This window comes from Schistocerca serialis, chromosome 4, assembly GCF_023864345.2.
Source record: "Schistocerca serialis cubense isolate TAMUIC-IGC-003099 chromosome 4, iqSchSeri2.2, whole genome shotgun sequence".
Taxonomy (NCBI): domain Eukaryota; kingdom Metazoa; phylum Arthropoda; class Insecta; order Orthoptera; family Acrididae; genus Schistocerca; species Schistocerca serialis.
In genome coordinates, this window is record NC_064641.1 from 7,593,084 (window position 1) to 7,612,545 (window position 19,462).

Sequence of the window (19,462 nt, forward strand, 5' to 3'; positions counted from 1 at the left end):
AGCTGTTTTGTGCTAATTTTTAACTCACTTCTGGAAGCATCACTGCTTTTAGCAGTTTGACTGTTCATTTCAGCAGTTTTATTGTTCCAGAAATTTGTTTGTTTGTTTTGGAAATTTGATCTAACTCATTTTTGATCACATCGCTGTTTCTTGCCCAGTCATTTTTTAAAGAGTTGTTTTCGGAGATTCAATTGTTTGTTCCAGCCATATCATTTTTTACAACTATTAACTTCATAATGTCCCTGACAAACATTTCTAATGATCTTTCATTTCCCGACTCTTTCTAATTATCCATAGACTAATTTAATCCTAGTCCTTAATCGTTCCCTTCAAGTAATTCCTGAACTTTTCTATTTTTTAATGTCATTTTGAAAGTATTAATAATGGAAATCTTAAAAAAAGTTTTGCTTGCAAAAGGAGAGGCACAACTAATAAATTTAAGCTACTGTTTTATACAGTGATGAAATACACTGAAGAGCCAAAGAAACTGGTACACTTGCCTAGTATTTTGTGGGCCTCTGTGAGTACACAGAAGTGCCGCAACACGATGAGGCATGGACTTGACTAATGTCTGAAGTAGTGCTCAAAGGAATTGACACCATGAATCCTGCAGGGTTGTCCAGGACCTTTTTCCGGCCGCAGCAATGTCAGAGATTTGATGTTTTACCGGATTCCTGATATTCACGGTACAGTCGTGAAATGGCCGTACAGAAAAATCTGCGCTTCATCGCTACCTTGGAGATGCTGTGTCCCATCCCTTGTGCACTGACTATAACACCACGTTGAAACTCACTTAAATCTTGATGACCTGCCATTGTAGCAGCAGTAACCGATCTAACAGCTGCGCCAGACACTTGCTATCTTATATAGGCATGCTGACCGCAGTGCCATATCCTGCATGTTTACATATCTCTGTATTTGAATACGCATGCCTGTATCTGTTTCTTTGGTGCTTCAGTGTAATTAACCCTCTGGCAGGCGTGGTTTTTTTGGCACAAGCAGTTGCACAGCACATTTTGTGCGTCACTTTCACTCTTCAGTTCAGTAGTTATTTTCATATGCTCTCACACTAGTATCTATATTAATTAGTTTATTGTTTTTAAGGTTAGCTATAGTATCACTCATAATTATATTAATAATATTGAAATAACAAATTTTATTGTGCAATTAATACAGATAATTTATTATGGGCACAGTGGAAAATACTAAGAAAAAAGAATTTATATCTAGCCAAGAAATGTCTATACACTGTTGCTCACTTATAGTGGGAAAGAATGTTAAGTTATTTAACGTGGCTGTTAGTTATACTTTGTTTAGAAAAGTTGATATACATCAAAGCACATAAATGACATAGTTCTGAAAATGTATTTTTCGCTATCGTAGTTGAAAATTAATATATTCATAGTGAATACATACGGAAACCATATTATAACAGCTTACAGATAGGCCATGTTCACTACTTAGCAATTTAAGAGATGTCAAGATTCAAATCACTAGTCATCTGAGTGTGCAGGTGTAACTTGACACTTTTCACAGGTGTAACTAACACTCGTAAGCTTCCTGCAAACAAAACTATTACAAGAGTCACACTTTACTGTTGTGTTAATATTCTTGGCCTTTCCACAAATAGCACAGCATCCCCGTTTCTTAGCAGAATGCTTCTCAGCTTGCTCAGATGTTGTCTGATACCTTTGAAGGAACAGCGATACGTATTTTGGAAGGCTCTGAATTTTGGCTCTTACTATTAGATGTGGTTTCGTGAGGTCATAAGCCAGGTTCTTCAGAAATACTCGTCTCACAACCTTTTGATTTTGTAAATTTGAGTAAAAAAGGTTCTGGTCATTGATACCAGCAATGTCCATTAGAGCAAAAAAGATTAGCAAAGGCCACCTTCTTGTTACACGAGCCACCGAATGTGTGCCACATATCTGGGTGACTGTTTCGGCACCACCCGTAGTGGCATTGTAATCTAACACAATCTATGGCTTTCGAGAATCTTCATCGATAGTACCTGGATCATGCATAGTTGACAACAACAACCTTGTTCTTCTTTGCTACATACGAAATCAACGTAAAATCGTTTTTATATCCGAAGAAAGGTACTTGATATTTCTTAGGCAGGAACTCCAAGGGAATTTCTTGTTTATTCTTTCTGAGTGTTCCAATACATGTAAGCCTTTTACCTAATAGCGATATAGCCAAGGGGCAACTTGTATATCAATTGTCCATAGTTATATTACTGTTGGATCCCTCAATATGACTTACAAGTCTGTGAACTATTTCCAACACTGAATTTGATACTGCACGAGGTCCTTCGGGCTGCTTTGCACAATATAACTCAAGGTTGCTTGTAAAAAATATTTTTGCATCACAAAGTGCAAATATCTTAATGCCATGTAACGCTTCAGGCATTTCCGGCAATCTAATAACATCTTGGGTTGTCAGGTGTTGTGCCAGATATCAGCGTCATTCTTGTGCGAGAACAACGCTGACACCCATCAGAACACCTGACAGCCCAAGATGTCATCTTAATGCCATATTTGGCAGGTTTGTTGGGGATATAGTGCACAAATCCAGAATGGCCATAAAAAGTTTGAGGTTTCTCATCAATGGTTACGAACTCACCGATGCTGTAGGCAATTTTGCAATTGGTTACAAACTCGTCCAGAATCGAACGTACTACGGCTAACTTATCAGATCTTCACCTCTCTTCGCTAGTGCTTTTATCGTTGAAACGAATACAATGCAGCAGGTATAGAAACAGCTTGTAATTCATCACAGCTCTTCCAATTTCGATTCCCAATCCATCGGTATTCCACAGTTCCATTACATTGGTGTGGTTAGCTTTCCTCATTCCAAAGAGATAAAGCAACCCAAGGAGTGATAGTATTTGACTCCTCGTCATTTCTTTTTTGTCTCTTTCTCTCTGATAATCAGTAATTCTGGTTTGAGCTGAATATATTTGTTTGTATATTTCACTATAGTATCGATCATTTCCTTATTGATTATCTTGGGGTATCCAGAAATCTCGGTTGTTACATTCCTGGCAATAGCCTTGGGTCCAGGAACTTGTCATATATTATTATTATCTTGTGTGTGTGTGTGTGTGTGTGTGTGTGTGTGTGTGTGTGTGTGTGTGTGTGTGTGTGTGTGTGTGGGGGGGGGGGGGGGGGGCTCTACTACTCCTAATACATTAACAAACAACTGGGTGTACACGACCCCGGAGATCCAGGAAAAAACCGGGAATTTTTTCATCCGGGAGAAAACCGGGAAAAACCCGGGAATTGTTTAGAATTCGGGGAATTTTTCATTGTTTTAGTTTTCAGTTAAATTTATGTTATTTTTACTGGTAAGAACCAATACTCTAACAAAGGATATTACTGTGTCCCGCTACTGCAGAATAATACTGCAACAACATAACATGAACAGGAGAAAAAGAAAGAAAGAAAATAAAAAATAAAGTTGCAAAGGAAATGCGCCGTATACAACAACAAAACAGTGCTCATACAAGCATCTGCCAACAGCAAAGTGTGTCATAGGCTTAAGGAAGACTACGCAATGCTTTGTAACAACAAATTGCCTCCGATGAGCGTGGCGTGACAACTGTTTAAATTAGATTCGTTTTAGCCTTTGCGGGCGGGCTCTTGCGCATGCGCAGTTGAGTCACGTATGAGTAGTATCTTCTGCTTCTTGTTACAGATGTGTGGCTGGGCGCCACTACTTAATATCGCCCCGGTTCGGAAATTAGTAAATCTGGGGCTGATGCACAGAGCAGTCTGAGTTGTGGTGGGGCGGTGGATCGTCTCCACATGACCTGTGTTTAAGTTTAGTGATTTTGTTGTTTCCTCTTCATTTATTGCTCTCACATTAAATGATAACAAAACGGATAACAATGAAGTTATTTTGACCAGTCTGCTAAAGAGATTTGGCTTTTATTAATCTTTTCTGTTGAGGCATTCAATTTATTTGAAACGAAATGTTTAATTTCACACTATTTGCTAGTTTCAACTGTTCGCTGCATTTCAAGTGCACGTATGGCATTATACCATAATAAAGAACCAAACACGAGATAATACAGTACTGGTACTCCAAGAAAATTTGCATACGAATGTGCATTTTAAGCCGAATTATGCGTTTTAGTATGGTTCATGAAATTCCGACGCTCTTGAAGTATCCTCTGATGTCTTGTTTCTTTTATGACATAATGTAAAATCTTTTAATGTTTTACACGTACGAACATATGGGCTTCCTGCATCATCGTAGCTGCGCAATTGCGGTGACGCTTGTTATCTGGCGCTATCTTGCAACTGCTAAAACGAACCTATTTCTAACAGGTCGTGGGAAAATATTGCGAATGGCGGTTTCCTTTTATGTAAGATAAGCTATGTACGAGAATGTACGATGAATTTCTTAAATCACCAAGCATTTGACTCTCATTTAAAAATCAACTCTTTGAGGACGACCATTTAGAAGAATTTCTGGCCCAGAAGATCAGACATTTACGTCATTATTAAAAATTTTACTGGCACATCTGTGTGATGTATCTTAAAGTGTAACAAGCGCAAAATAGATCAACATTATATGTGGAAGCTTAGCTTCTCTTCCAGCTTATTAATCTTAGAGACCAGTACTATAGGTGAATGCTATGTATATTAATTTAAACCGTTAACTTTTCTTACTTGTGTGTTTGCGCTACTTAAGAGTGAGCTTGCTATTGGCTAACTACATCACGTGTCCTGTGCTGTCATCAGCTGGCGAGATCATGTGACATGAGCTATGACTGGCTTACAAAAGCATGTCGCAATCTCGATTTCAATGCTTTGGAAAGTGACATGCAGTGTTTGGTGGAATTCGAATTTATACCTTCGTAATATGAAAATATGCAGTGTACATGTTGCTGTACATCAAAGGTCTTTCAAAATGTATTTTTTCCCCCTGAGTTACGTTTTCTAAAGTGCCGAGAAGTTCTACTCCGGTATATAAAACCATTAACATTCAAAGGATTGATGAGTCTTACAGTGCCGAATAAGAGTATACTGTCACTTAATACGGAAAAAGTGTTTTTTCACCCGGGAGAAAGTATTTTTAACCGGGAAATCCGGGAAAAACCCGGGAATTTTTTTTCCTTGTCCACGTATACACCCTGAACAAATTATTTCCCTTTTTAACCCACAGGAGTTGCCCTGTACCTTGTGGCATGTTGCCTCACGAGTCAATTCAAAGAGCCCCTGCACACAGATTAGGTGGCTGTGTGGGACCTGCTTTGCAGAAGTTCATGTCCTCGGCTATAGAACATAGATGGAAAAATTTACATCCAGTTCAACTGTGTCCATTTCAAATCAACTTCAGCATGACCCTAAGATTGCACAGTAACCCTCACCTATACCTGGCAAAACTTCCATACAAACCCAGAAATTTTTTGCCCCAACCCAAAAACTAAAGTACCATTGAAAACAGTGAATGTATTGTTGTGGGCCCAACCTCCTTTTCCCCCATGAGGTCCACTGACACCTGCAAACCTTTGTAACTTAATGCTACCTTCCATCCAATAAGCTATCTGATCAAAATTATGCTACTGCACAAGATTTTGCTGTGTTTATATTCACTGGGAGCACTAAGCAGTCGCTCAAGAACCCCCATTTTGGTTTAATGGTAGGCTGCTATTCTCATCCTATGTTCACCTGTCACACCCCTTGTTAGGCTTTCGCCTACAGTCTCATTCCAGGTGCCCTATTTGTCCACATTACCTACATTGTCTCTCAAGGCACATCCAGCATATGTGCATTGTTTGTCCACACCTGTAACATTGAACATCCACAGTTACAATTCTTTTTCTATCCTGAACTCGTATCACTGTGTCAATCTCTTCCAGTAACTTCGCAGTTGCTGTGGGTTCAGCTAATTTCTTCGGAAACCCTGCCTGTACTTTTCTTGACACATTGACTAACACCACCATATAAAGATTTTATTCAGTGCCCTCTATTGTGCCTCTCGCAGAAGGAGCCTTTTGGTGTTATCGCTTTCCGTCAACTCCTGTGTATTTACAAAGTTTTCAAGGGTTTCTATCTGTTTTTGTGATGTTGCTCAGCTGTTCCCTATCATATCTACTGCAATTTCTCTTCTTTATAAATATGCCAAGCCGCCCCTCCTCCCAACCACACACACACACACCTCAGAATTTCAAATGTCAGCTTTCTCAAGTACTCATGATACATTCCAAACGTTCCATCATCTTCACCATACATAATTTTGCCATATTCTAAAGCTGTTCCTGGGTCCAATTCCTCAGCTTAGCGGCAGTTAGAAAGTTCTCTAATAAAGCTAAAATAACCTCTCCTGTCTTTACAGTAAAAGGAGAAATGAGGGTAGCAGCAGGGTATAGGATGGATACTGATATACTGGGTGGGAACCTGTCTTGTCTTAATGCATCTAACTCCTTGCGCATCTCCGTAGTGTTTTCCTACGTTTGTACCATCTGATTCAACAAAGTCTGAACAGCCTCTACAGAGGTAAACTTATTCCACCCATGTTTTGTCCATTGCAAAGTCTGAGACCACAGTAAATTGGAATAATACAATAGGAAAGGAACCAACACCAATAACATAAAAAGTCAGTTTTCACTTACTATGTTGAAGTGATGCTGCAGATCATCACTCCGTGATGTTACTCATATTGACCAGCTCCTCTGACACCACTTGTAATGTGGTTGTGTGTGTGTTCACTCCTTTGCTGATGCCAGAGCTGCTAGATGCACATGTCTATCATAGAATGTAATGTGTGGAAGCTGTGGGGTGGAACTTCCAGTACCTTGGCAAACACAGGATCAGGAATGCTTACTGAACAGTAGCATTATTTTTTATTTGTTGCTTCAATACAGAAGGTTGATGACTCCGGTGAGTGAGTATGTTGAGGCAGCAGAATGCTGAGACAGCATAACATTGGCTGGGGACATGCGGCCTTGGTGATGCAAAATGGGAGTCAGTTCTGCAGCAGGTATGGTGATACTGCTCAGTGGTAAATATTGCACACATGTCAAGATGACTGGTAGGGGAATGCAGATGCCTCATTTTTGGCCCAATGGGTGACCTGCCTTGGAAGTACCTGTTTGAAGTCCAGGTTCATTAGGACTAGCTGATGGTTCGTAGAACAGTTTGTTCGCCTAATTCGTGCTGTTTGCTTGATGAGGCTTTAGTTACTTGGCCATGCATTTGACCAATGACTGATGTGGAGACTGAAGACGCTGTTGAAAGTCTGAAGCGTTGCTAATGGTTGAGTGGGGAGCATTTATACTTGTTCTGGTGGTGTGTATTGTGACAGGAAATCACTTTCCCATTGTGTAGCTGGCTGCAGAAGCACAGTGCTGTGCTGCAGTATGTGCTATTCAACCCACCGCTACAGTAGATGGGTGAGTTGCAGAATGTAGCATTACTGTTTTTAACAGAACAAGGAACTCTATTTATGCAGGTTTTATGATACTTTAATGTCCACTTTTCCCTGAAAACGAATTTTTAGTTTTTCTAAATTGTTTCAATATTACAAATAACCAATTAGGATGTTAGTGTCAGTAGTTTTGAGAATTAAGTGTGTTTTACTATATGAATTTAGACACAATTTCTGTGTTCAACGACCAACATAACTGTTTCATCATGACTTAAAGTGCGTTGTATATACTCCGTCCTATAAGCTTTACAGTCAGCTGTAAAGTATAAAAAGGTAATGACTTCTTACAAACTTGTAGCTTCTGAAGCTAAATATTTTGTCAGATTATGTATCAATCTGTATTATGTAAGAGTCTAGATGGCTTTTCGGTTTCTTTCTCAGGATATCGTAATTAATGAAGCAAATGAGGTATTAGTCACTATTAAACTGCTTCTCAAAGTGTTATCTTTCATATTTATATGTCACAAACATGCTTTTAATTACAGTTTTAGGGAAGTTTCCTGACTTTATTAAATCATGAGAATATAAGCTGAACATTATTAAATTATATAAGTACTCTCTGTCTAACCTCTGCCTAACATTTCCCCACATGCTCTCAACTCCTTTGTGGGTACTTGTGTGGTGAATGTCAGAGCCCCAAATCAGCTTTGACTTCCATTTTTCCCTCCAAAAATTTTACTGTAATGTGGGCCGACAAAAGACTCTTTTGAGACTGGTAGAATTAGGTGCTCAAGCTTCTTGTGAAACACAAGTAGCTCTTTACTCTCACAAAATGTTGAGTGCTATCAACAGGGGATTGCAAATTGATTTCGTATTTCTAGATTTCCAGAAGGCTTTTGACACCGTACGTCACCAGCAGCCTGTAATAACATTGCATGCTTATGAAATATCATCTTAGTTACACACTTGAATTCGTGGTTTCCTGTCAGAGAGATCGCAGTTCATAGTAATTGATGGAAAGCCATTGAGTAAAACGGAAGTGATTTCTGGCATTCCCCAAGGTAGTTTTATAGGCCCTCTGGTATTCCTTATGTATATAAGTGGCTTGGGAGACAATCTGAGCAGCTGTCTTAGGTTGTTTGCAAATAATGCTGTCGTTTATTGTCTAGTAAAGCCATCAAAAGATCAAAGCCAATTGCAAAATGATTTAGATAAGATATCTGCATGGTGTGAAAGTTGACAACTGACCCTAAATAATGTAAAGTGTGAGGTCATCCACATGAATGCTTTTTTTGTTGCACAATCAATCAGTCAAATCTGAAGGCCATAAATTCAACTAAATACCTACGAATTACAATTATGAGTAACTTAAACTGGAGAGAACACATAGAAAATATTGCAGTGAAGGTGAACCAAAGACACCCCTTTCCCTCATTACCAACTCTTCCTTAATGCCTCAGAATGTGTTCTAGCAAGCAATCCCAACTTTTAGTCAAGTTGTGCCATAAATTTCTTTTCGCCCTTATAACTGCAGTCTGGCTTCAGTACAAATTGGATATAATTTATTCCCTGTATTTTACTCCTGCTACTTTCAGAATTTCAAAAAATGTATTCCAGTCACCATTGTCAAAAGCTTTTTCTAAATCTATGAATGCTGTAAATGTAGGCTTGCTTTTTTCCAGACAATCTTGCAAGATAATTGATGAGGTCAGTATTGTCTTGCGTATTTTTGTATTTTTCCAGTCTTTTCATTCTGCTGTAAAAAGTTGATGTTACTGTTTTGCAACCATAACTTATTAAACTGTTAATTCAGTAATATTCACATACATCAACAATCAGCACTTGTCCTCATTGCAGTTAAGTTTATGACATTATTCTTGAGGCCTGAGAGTGTTTATCTGTATCATATATCTTTGCATGTCAGATGGAATAGTTTTGTCACCTTATATTCTCCCAAGGATCCCAGTAATTACGAGGAATGTCTTCTAAGCCAGATGCCTCATTTTGGCATCTGTCCGACCTCCGTCAAATTCTTCTTGCTGTTTTGATTTCTCCTATCTCATCTTCATCTACTCCGCATTCCCCTTCTGTAGTATTTATTATCTTCCACTTTTATATACTACCGGCTTATCATCTAAGATCTTGATGCTCATACAAATGCTTCCCTTTTCCCCAAAGGTTTCTTTAATTTTCCTATATGTAATATCATAGTCGTGTCCGTCTACAACTTAGTGTTTCTTCTTTAGCCATTCCTGCCTACGTTTTCTTCTTTAGCCATTCCTGCCTAGCCATTTTGCATTTCTGTCAATCGCTCTCTTTTTACCTTGTCTTTCTGCCTATTTGATCCTCTGCTACCTTCACTATTTCACCTCTCAACACTATCTATGTATCATCCGTTGTATTTCTTTTCCCTGTTTTGATCAATCATTGCCTAATGCTTGCTTTGAAACTCCCAGCAGCCACTGGCACTTTCAGTTTATCTAGTTTACTCCTTAATCTTGTACCATTTTGCAGTTTCTTCAGTTTTAATGTGGAGTACATAATTAGTCACTCCACATCTGCTACTTGAAGTGTTTTGTAGTTTAAAAATCTGATTTCAAAATCTGTTTCTAACATTGCATAATGTGTATGAAACCTTATTCTATCTACAAGTGTTTTCCATGTAAACAATTTTCTTTCATGATTCTTGAACGTTGTGTTAGATATGATTAAATTTTTTTATGCAAAATTCTGCCAGGTGTCTTCCCCTTTATTCCTTTTATTCCCCTTTATTCCTTTTACCTAGTCTGTGTTCTCCAATTTTTCCTTCTCTTTCTTTTCCTATCATCGAATTCGAGTGCCCCATTACAATGAAATTTCTGCCACCTTTAGTGAATTAAATATTTCTTTACATCGCCATACATTCATGCAATCCTTTCATCATATATGAAATCGTTAGAACGTTCAGTCCCACTGTGAACAATAGTGTGTACCTGTGACCAGTTGAGGATATCTCTAAGGCTTGGCCTTCAGACTGTTTCCGTAAGGAATAATAGACACTATAGTGCCTTAGCCACCTCCTAAAAGTCTGGAAAATAGTTTTAACATATCAGTAACTTTCAAAATGCATAGGCTCTGCTGAAGAGTGACACCTTTATCCTGGAGGCCACTCATAGGCTGCAGCTAAGCTCTGTGATATTCTGTCTTCCAGGATTGCTAAGTGCACAAGAAATCTTTCGTTCTGAAGACTGGAAAGTAGAAGAGTGGTACCGGCAGGAATGAAGCTGTGCCATCAGCTAACTTAGTCACTCAGAGCATTGTTTGCAAAAGACAAGGTTCTAGGTTAATGCTACAGTCTAGTATTCAGTATTAATTTTCAGTTGAAGGAGACACAGTGATCAGTATTATTTATTATAAATTGTAATGGTTTTGTCCCCTGTGTTATGACATAACACTAGAAGATAACTGGCTTTGGTTTACTAGAAACTATCTTCAGATCAAATTTACTCTATAAGTGGTGTCTAATTACAGTGTTAACAACAACATCATTGCTAAGCATAACTTGTAAATATCTGAAGAATGACTGTTAGCATACGAGTAGTCTCCTACTGGTTTTATACATTAACAGTCACACTTTGATAAATCTTTGTATATTACTCAAGTTATGCTTTGTGGTTAACAATGTACTCTGAGATGTTACAGTGACACACCGAGCGAGGTGGCGCAGTGGTTAGCACACTGGACTCGCATTCGGGAGGACAACGGTTCAATCCCGTCTCCAGCCATCCTGATTTAAGTTTTCTGTGATTTCTCTAAATCATTTCAGGCAAATGCCGGGATGGTTCCTTTCAAAGGGCACGGCCGATTTCCTTCCCCATCCTGAGCTTGCACTCCGTCTCTAATGACCTCGTTGTCGACGGGACGTTAAACACTAACCTCCTCGTCCTCCTGTTACAGTGACAGGCTATTTCACTGTCCACACTCATTTCTGAAAGAAAGAAAGAAAGAAAGAAAGGGGAAAAAAATGTAATCCCTGAAGTTGATTGAAAACATAAGTTGATTTATCATTGGTTGTAAAATATACTGCAGGAAGTTTGCAACTGGTTGATGCTATCCACATCTGAACTCAACTTTTGGTTTGAGTGTTATGGAATTTTCAGTCAAGGAGAACAGCAGAATCCTGGAAGGGTGCAAGGCAGCTATGTTTGGCCATCGTTACATGAGGAGATGAAGAACGGCCACAGGAGAAGTGGGTGGAAGCTGTGTCACAGAGAGGGACAAAAGTGGTCTCTCGAATGTTCTAGAAGGTTGTCATAGGGACACCTCTGGCGAAACAAGAAAGTAAAACACTGTGTGAGGGGAGAGGTACCCTTTGGTCCCAACAGGATGAACTCATCCCTGTCCCTGAAGGGGCAAAGAAGCAAAGCTCTGCCTTCTGACATTAACGGACCAGCCACAATCGACCGATGGCCGTGTCATTCTCAGCCAGTGGTCTCACTGGATGCGGTATGGAAAGGCATAGGGTCAGCTCACTGCGCTCCCAGCTGTTGTCTGCTTTTCACTCAGACAGCTCCTCAGTTGAATCACAAGACTGAGTGCACCCCATTCCAGTCCTCCCACCAAGGAAAAATCCCAGCCAGTATTGGGAATCGAACCCGGGTAAGTGTAATAGTAGTGGAGAATCTTTTGTGAATGGTACCAAGCAGTACATCGATATCGTACCATATGAAGTCCTGCTGTACAGAATCTTTTTTTGGAGGCATCATTGAACGTGTGGGTGTAATGCTTGCCTGTTTCATCTCCCACTGGTGTCATTAGTTCATACGGAGCAAGGTGAAAAGATGACTACTCGCAATTATTGGCTCCCATGAAAGCTCCTTGAATTCTGGTGTGCTGCACATACCTCTTTATTTTGAACAATAAGTTACAGGGCCTCAATTGCATAGTCTGTTTTTATCAGAAAAGTTTAGTACTTCTTTGCTGGCCAACCAACCTCTTCCTGGCATATCATTTCATTCAAAGTGTACGCATGTACCATCTGCGGGTGTGCGGATTCGTGCAGCAAAAATTAAGCAGGTGAGTTTTGCAGTCTACAGCATCACTAAACGTGCCAACTTGGCGACCAAACAGATTGATTTGTTTTAGAGTGTGATTGTGTGTGCCTGTATCTCATCCAGCCACCACGCTGGAGAGTTTTTTATTTTATTTTTTTATTTTTTTTATTTTTTATTTTTTTTAAAGAGAAATCGTGTTTTGTAGTTTTCACGTAAATCAGTGTAAAATTGAGACACACTTGAGTTAGTTGCCCTTAGCTGCCACATATAGTGAATCATGATCTGAGGATGGTTACTCAACTGAAACTGGTTATCATTTAGTGTTATTACATTATATTACAATTAAGGCCATTAAAATTTGTAATGTATAGTTTTAATCAATCATGTAACAATATTAGGAAGGAAAGTTGCTACTCACCATACAGTGGAGATGCTGAGTTGCGAAAGAACAACAAAAAGATTCACACAATTATAGCATTCAGCCATTAAGGCCTTTGTCACAATACACACACACACAAAAAACTCTCTCTCTCTCTCTCTCTCTCTCTCTCTCTCTCTCTCTCTGTGTGTGTGTGTGTGTGTGTGTGTGTGTGTGTGTGTGTGTAGTGCTGACAAAGGCCTTAATGGCCGAAAGGTATAATAGTGTGAATCTTTTTGTTGTGCCTGTCGCGACTCAGCATCTTCGCTGTATGGTGAGTAGCAACTTTCCTTCCTAATATTGTTACTTTCCAGCCTGGATTTTCCATTGTTTCATTTAATCAATCATGATGTTTTAGTAGCATATATGGTAATGATTGCATATTAGTGGTGGATCTTTTCTTTGTTTGTAGTTGTGGGAGGAACATGTGGTGAAAATACGAGGTGTATTCAAGTTCTAAGGCCTCCGATTTTTTTTCTCCGGACTGGAAAGAGATAGAAACATGCGCATTGTTTTAAAATGAGGCCGCGTTCATTGTCAATACGTCCCACAGATGGCAGCACCGTACGGCTGATGGAATTTTACCGCCAGCTGCGAGAATGATAACTGTTTTAAATACTTAAAATGGCGACGTTTTCCTTACTTGAACAACGTGCAATCATTCGTTTTCTGAATTTGCGTGGTGTGAAACCAATTGAAATTCTTCGACAGTTGAAGGAGACGTGGTGATGGAGTTATGGATGCATCGAAAGTGCGTTGGTGGGTGCGACAGTTTAATGAAGGCAGAACATTGTGTGACAAGAAACCGAAACAACCCCGGGCTCGCACAAGCCGGTCTGACGACATGATCGAGAAAGTGGAGAGCATTGCTTTGGGGGATCGCCGAATGACTGTTGAACAGATCGCCTCCAGAGTTGGCATTTCTATGGGTTCTGTGCACACAATCCTGTATGATGGCCTGAAAATGCGAAAAGTGTCATCCAGGTGGGTGCCACGAATGCTGACGGACGACCACACGGCTGCCCGTGTGGCACGTTGCCAAGCAATGTTGACACGCAACGACAGCACGAATGGGACTTTCTTTTCGTCGGTTGTGACAATGGATGAGACGTGGATGCCATTTTTCAATCTGGAAACAAAGCGCCAGTCAGCTCAATGGAAGCACACAGATTCACCGCCACCAAAAAAACTTCGGGTAACCGCCAGTGCTGAAAAAATGATGGTGTCCATGTTCTGGGACAGCGAGGGCGTAATCCTTACCCATTGCGTTCCAAAGGGCACTACGGTAACAGGTGCATCCTACGAAAATGTTTTGAAGAATAAATTCCTTCCTGCACTGCAACAAAAACGTCTGGGAAGGGCTGCGCGTGTGCTGTTTCACCAAGACAACGCACCCGCACATCGAGCTAACGTTACGCAACAGTTTCTTCGTGATAACAACTTTGAAGTGATTCCTCATCCTCTCTACTCGCCTGACCTGGCTCCTAGTGACTTTTGGCTTTTTCCAACAATGAGAGACACTCTCCGTGGCCGCACATTCACCAGCCGTGCTGCTATTGCCTCAGCGATTTTCCAGTGGTCAAAACAGACTTCTTTAGAAGCCTTCGCCGCTGCCATGGAATCATGGCGTCAGCGTTGTGAAAAATGTGTACGTCTGCAGGGCGATTACGTCGAGAAGTAACCCCAGTTTCATCGATTTCGGGTGAGTAGTTAATTAGAAAAAATATCGGAGGCCTTATGCACCTCGTAGATGAGGTTGTTTCAAAATGAACTTGGTACCAAAGAAGAGGAGGAGACCTGCCTTGTTCTGAAAAGTTGTTTGGCGTGCTTGTTTTTTTCCAGTGCTCATGAACTTAAATGAAGATTGTTTTGGGGCACCTCTCTCTGTGAGAACTTTATTGAATGTTGATTATAAAAGATGATGCCAGTTTATTCGGGCAAGGTCCATTCAAATCAGTTTTTGCACATGTTGAATACATTTACTGTATTCTTATTTATCTAGCTTATGCTAGAATTTACTGTCCCTGCAAGGGACGAGCTAGGGCATTGCAGTGCTCTCTCCAATGTGTTGCGGTGAGCACTACGTCTTACCGTAATTTTTTTTGTACACTTCTCCATATTTTCATTCAAGGGCACCCTGAAGTGTGTTACAAAAAATATGTACTTTCACAGACAGCAGTAAGTACTCATATTTTCTGATAGGCTGTGCGTGGTTACATACTTTTTTTCTATAATTGGTCACACTGTTACGAATCTGTCACTGTCAGCTTATTCTTTCCTACTTGCCTGGAAGATTGTGAAGTTTGTGTGAGACACTTTGTACACATAGCAAGATGTAGTGTTTGCTCATCCTTTATTTACTCACAATAGATTATATGAGATGACCTGAACTCGAACAGAAATATGCCTGTTGCAGCAATCAGTAACACTGTTCTTTTGTGGTTCCATAGGAAAGGAGATGAAGAGAACGAAACCCCAGGTCATAATCAAGAATTCTGCTGCGGACCTACTGTCGAGCGGCGGATACCCCGTTTAAAGAGCAACATGCCTAGTGAGGTTACATTTGGAGAATATATCAAAGCAGGAAGAGTCAAGGCATCTGTAATGAAAATGTTGAGGAACATTACTGTGGACTCAAATGAAGATTTTAAAACTGAAAATACGTCAGCTGACACACAAAAAACTCTTACTCACAGCGCAGCTTCTGAAGAAATAGTAAGCAGTGAACAAACTGGTGCTGCTAGCAATTCAAACAAAGAAAGAGTACATGCTTCTATGGCTTCTCATAACATCTCATACATTGGTGTAGGTCCACTCATCAATCAGGCTCATTTTTCCAGTATTAATTCACAACCAACAGCAGGACTTCCATTTCTTAATCATGGCATAAGACCTAACATTCTCAGTAATAATCAGATTATACCTAGTGGGCGAGTAGTTGTGATGCCACCTGTCCATATCCCACACCGTACTTCAGTTATAAGATTCCCTCAGCAGAACTCGCCAGCTGATTCACTATCTTTAGGTGCACTTCTTAACAGTAGTCCCCCAGTTGGTTCAGTATCACAACAACCAAATCCAATGTTTCGTTTTCAGAGTGGAACATCCCCTTTGGTAGTTGTAAGGAAGAGTAGTGGCGCATATGTGCCCGTGTATGTAAATAATAGTGCCAGCCTTCACTATATACCAAAGGAGTCGAGTCAGATTAGTAAAGTACCACACTATGTACAGAATCACGATACCAATGCAGTAACAAGTCAGCCCAATCAACAGCAAGAAAAACCTGAGAACAGTATTAAATTTGCCCATAACAGCACCATAAACAACGCAGCCCCACATCAATCCAACATAAATGGTCATACTTCTGAAAATATGTCGGCAACACTTGCATGTACAGCAAAAACATATGCAAAATCTACTGTAAATACAAAATCAAAAACGCAAAGTAGGTATATTCAGGTGAGAAGTCCTACTGCATTGCAGTCTGTTAGAGTATCGGATATTGAACATAGTCCTTTGGCAGTGAGTGAATCACTTAGTTCTGTAAGTGCTGAACAGCAGTCCATACATAACTCTTTATTACCAGATTGTCCATCAGGAACAGTTCCTTCAGCACCTACATCGTTGGCAAGGGACCAAAGCATGCTTAATAGTTTGCTTACAGATCATCATTCAAAAAAATATCCACAAAATAAACCAGTAAGTGGGCTCACTTCCAGTACAGCCAGTTTAGAGGCTACCAGTGTGTTAAAAAACATATTAACTGATGTGTTGCCAGATTCCTCCAATCCAGTTAATGGTACTTCTTCGAACACAGAAGTTCTGCAATCTGCTGATATGAATCAGACCTGTCCAGAGTTGCCTTCGAGGAGAGAAATTCCACAGGCTAAAGCTGTGAGTGAAACCTGTCCGGAATTGCCTTTGAGGAGTGAAATTCCACAGGGGCGTGTTGTGAATCAGACCTGCCAAGAATTGCCCTCAATGAGAGAGATTCCACAGGCTTGTGTTGTGAATCAGACCTGTCCAGAATTGCCTTCAAGTAATATAGATGCCATAGAGATAAACTGGTTCAAAGAAAATCTGTTGGCAGCAGAGAATGTTGCAAAATACATGTTAACTCGCATAACGTGTATTCAAGAAGAATTAGACAGTAAGCCTCACCAGAAACAAGCGTATGATGACATGATTAATAATTTTAATAAATTTTTAGAGATTGCCAGCAAGAAACTTACAGATGTGAACAGGAGTTTTACTGCCAATCTTCAAAGGTGGAAAGCACATTTACCATCCTCCCATATAAGCGTTTCACAGGAGTTGTGTGCAAACACTGATAAGCAGAGCAGTGGAGAAAGTATGAATGGACATAACAACACTCTTTCTCATGAAGATGTTGAAGTAATTTCTGAAAAAGTGAGTGGTAAAAGGAAAAGATCTAATTCAGGTCTAGAAATTTCTCTTCCAGTTACAAGTACAGTGAATCCACGTCCGGGCAGTGCCGTTGTGCAGGATGCGACGAGTAGCGACACCTGTACAGATTCATCACAGGCAGCTACTCAAGTTGCAAAACCTATAAACACCACTTACCAGCCAACAAGGATGTTTACACGTCGTTCTACAGCCACTAAATCTGCAGTGAAATGTTGCAGCAGTTGTGAGCCAGATCAACAGTTACACAGTAAACTGGCAAATGTTAAGCAGAATATGAGATCTTCACGTATTAGGCCTGAAAAGCTTGAGCAAGATAAATGTATTCATATCCCAGAGAAGAAACGGAAATTGAAAGATTTAAGAATAGTGTTAGAACGGATACAAAATCCTGGTAAAATAGTTTTTAAAAGAGAAGAAAATGACAACCATAGCACCAATGACAGCAGTGCACAGTCACTCGAAACAGTGGCAGTGGTGAAAGACCAAAGCCATTTAGGAGTAGATGACCTTGTTAAACAATTGAAACCTTGCTATGTTGTTATACATAGATTGAATCAAAGTGATATAACCCAATGCATTTGATTTCCAATGAGGAAACTTAACTTAGTGTCTTAAGCTTTGGAGCACTCATGTATCAGAATTTTATGCGCTTCTGGTGAAACTTTATTTAAGTATGTCTGGCAGTTTCATTGTAACTTAAGGGGAAAAAGTTGTAGCTATAGTGTTACATACACTCTAATTAAGCAAATTTCCCATTCATTTCTTTGTATGGACATTCTCGTATGTTTTATTGAATCAAATTCTGCAACAACAGAGCATTGTTGAAAGTGTAAGTGATACTTGTGTTGCGGGAGATTTGGGCTGAAAACAGGCTAGTGTATATAGTGTACAACCAGAATTTGTATGAGGAGTGTAAAATAATGGCAAATTTACATGCAAAAGTAAGAAGTCAGTGTGTGATGCACCAATGAAGATGTGGTATGTGTTGCTCAATCTCCTGTAAAGTGCTGAACCTTTATTGCTTCTACTATGAGAAATGGAAATTCCTTTGTGTTTACTCTAATTATTTGAATCACACCATTTTCTTATGTTCCTTCTTAAAGTGAGCTAACATATTCATTCAAAGTTTGAAGTATCATATATTTTTACTTTCCAGTGTTCTACAATTTTGTTTCTGATTTACTGAAAGTAAGTGGTAGTGTAAAAGTGAAACAGAAGTCTGATCTGATGTGTTGTTATAAAGTAATCTACTGTTTACTTTGTGTAACTTCATTTTAAACTAAATGTTCATATTAATACAAGACTTAAGATCTGATATTTATACGCTTTTGAAAAAATATTTTATAGCCCAAATAAAATATCTTTGTGACTGACCAATAACAGTAGCCTAGGGGCGATGTTAGCAGCTGATGCACAATGTTCCACATTTTCCTATGATACCTAATTGTGCTTGCATGGTGTCAAAAACAAAAGAATGTGGTGCTTACAGATTGTTCTCATCATTGTCTGTCTGCAGTGGCAAGGGCGACAGTAAGGGCAGCAGCAGCAACAGTAGCTGAATTAATTGTAATAAATACATTACTATTGTAATTATTGACTGAAAGGAATGCTTACTCTAGAACTGTTGTCGGAGTGTTATTTTGTAACATATGACTCACTGTTATTTTCCAATACAAATTCATCCTCTCACCCTGTCCTAATATGTATGTCGCACAATATTATGCCACTCTGATGATAAATTTTCTCAATCGTTCAACTTTTTGACCAGAAATTTTATAGACAAAGGAAAGTGTAGTATACAATAACAAGAATATTATGAGAACAATAGATTGCTACTCACCATACAGGGTAGACTTGCGCCACAGGGTGGTGGGGTTTCGGTTTCCGCTGGATAGATCAGGAGTACACTACACGCAACAAGCGGCTACACGGGTAGCAGGGGTTGTGTGGCGTGGGCTGGGCGGTTTTTTAGGTTAGATGGCCTCGGGCAAGTACAGAAAGGGCAACAGCCTCAAAGGGTGCGGGGCAAAGTCAGGACATGCGGGGACCGGGCAGCAATCGGTATTGTAATTGTAAACTGTCGAAGCTGCATTGGTAAAGTACCGGAACTTCAAGCGCTGATAGAAAGCACCGGAGCTGAAATCGTTATAGGTACAGAAAGCTGGCTGAAGCCAAAGATAAATTCTGCCGAAATTTTTACAAA

The 19,462-nt window shown here is 39.7% G+C and overlaps 1 protein-coding gene across 1 annotated transcript in view; it reads left to right on the top strand.

Annotated features, from left to right (window-relative positions):
* The window catches only part of LOC126475057 (uncharacterized), a 93,788-nt gene extending 75,228 nt beyond the window's left edge, over positions 1-18,560 (top strand). Inside the window, exon 6 of the mRNA XM_050102608.1 lies at positions 15,282-18,560. Within this exon, the coding sequence (XP_049958565.1) occupies positions 15,282-17,841 (2,560 nt within the window). The 3' untranslated portion in view covers positions 17,842-18,560. The remainder of the gene's footprint in view (positions 1-15,281) is intronic.
* The last annotated feature ends 902 nt before the right edge of the window (positions 18,561-19,462 follow it).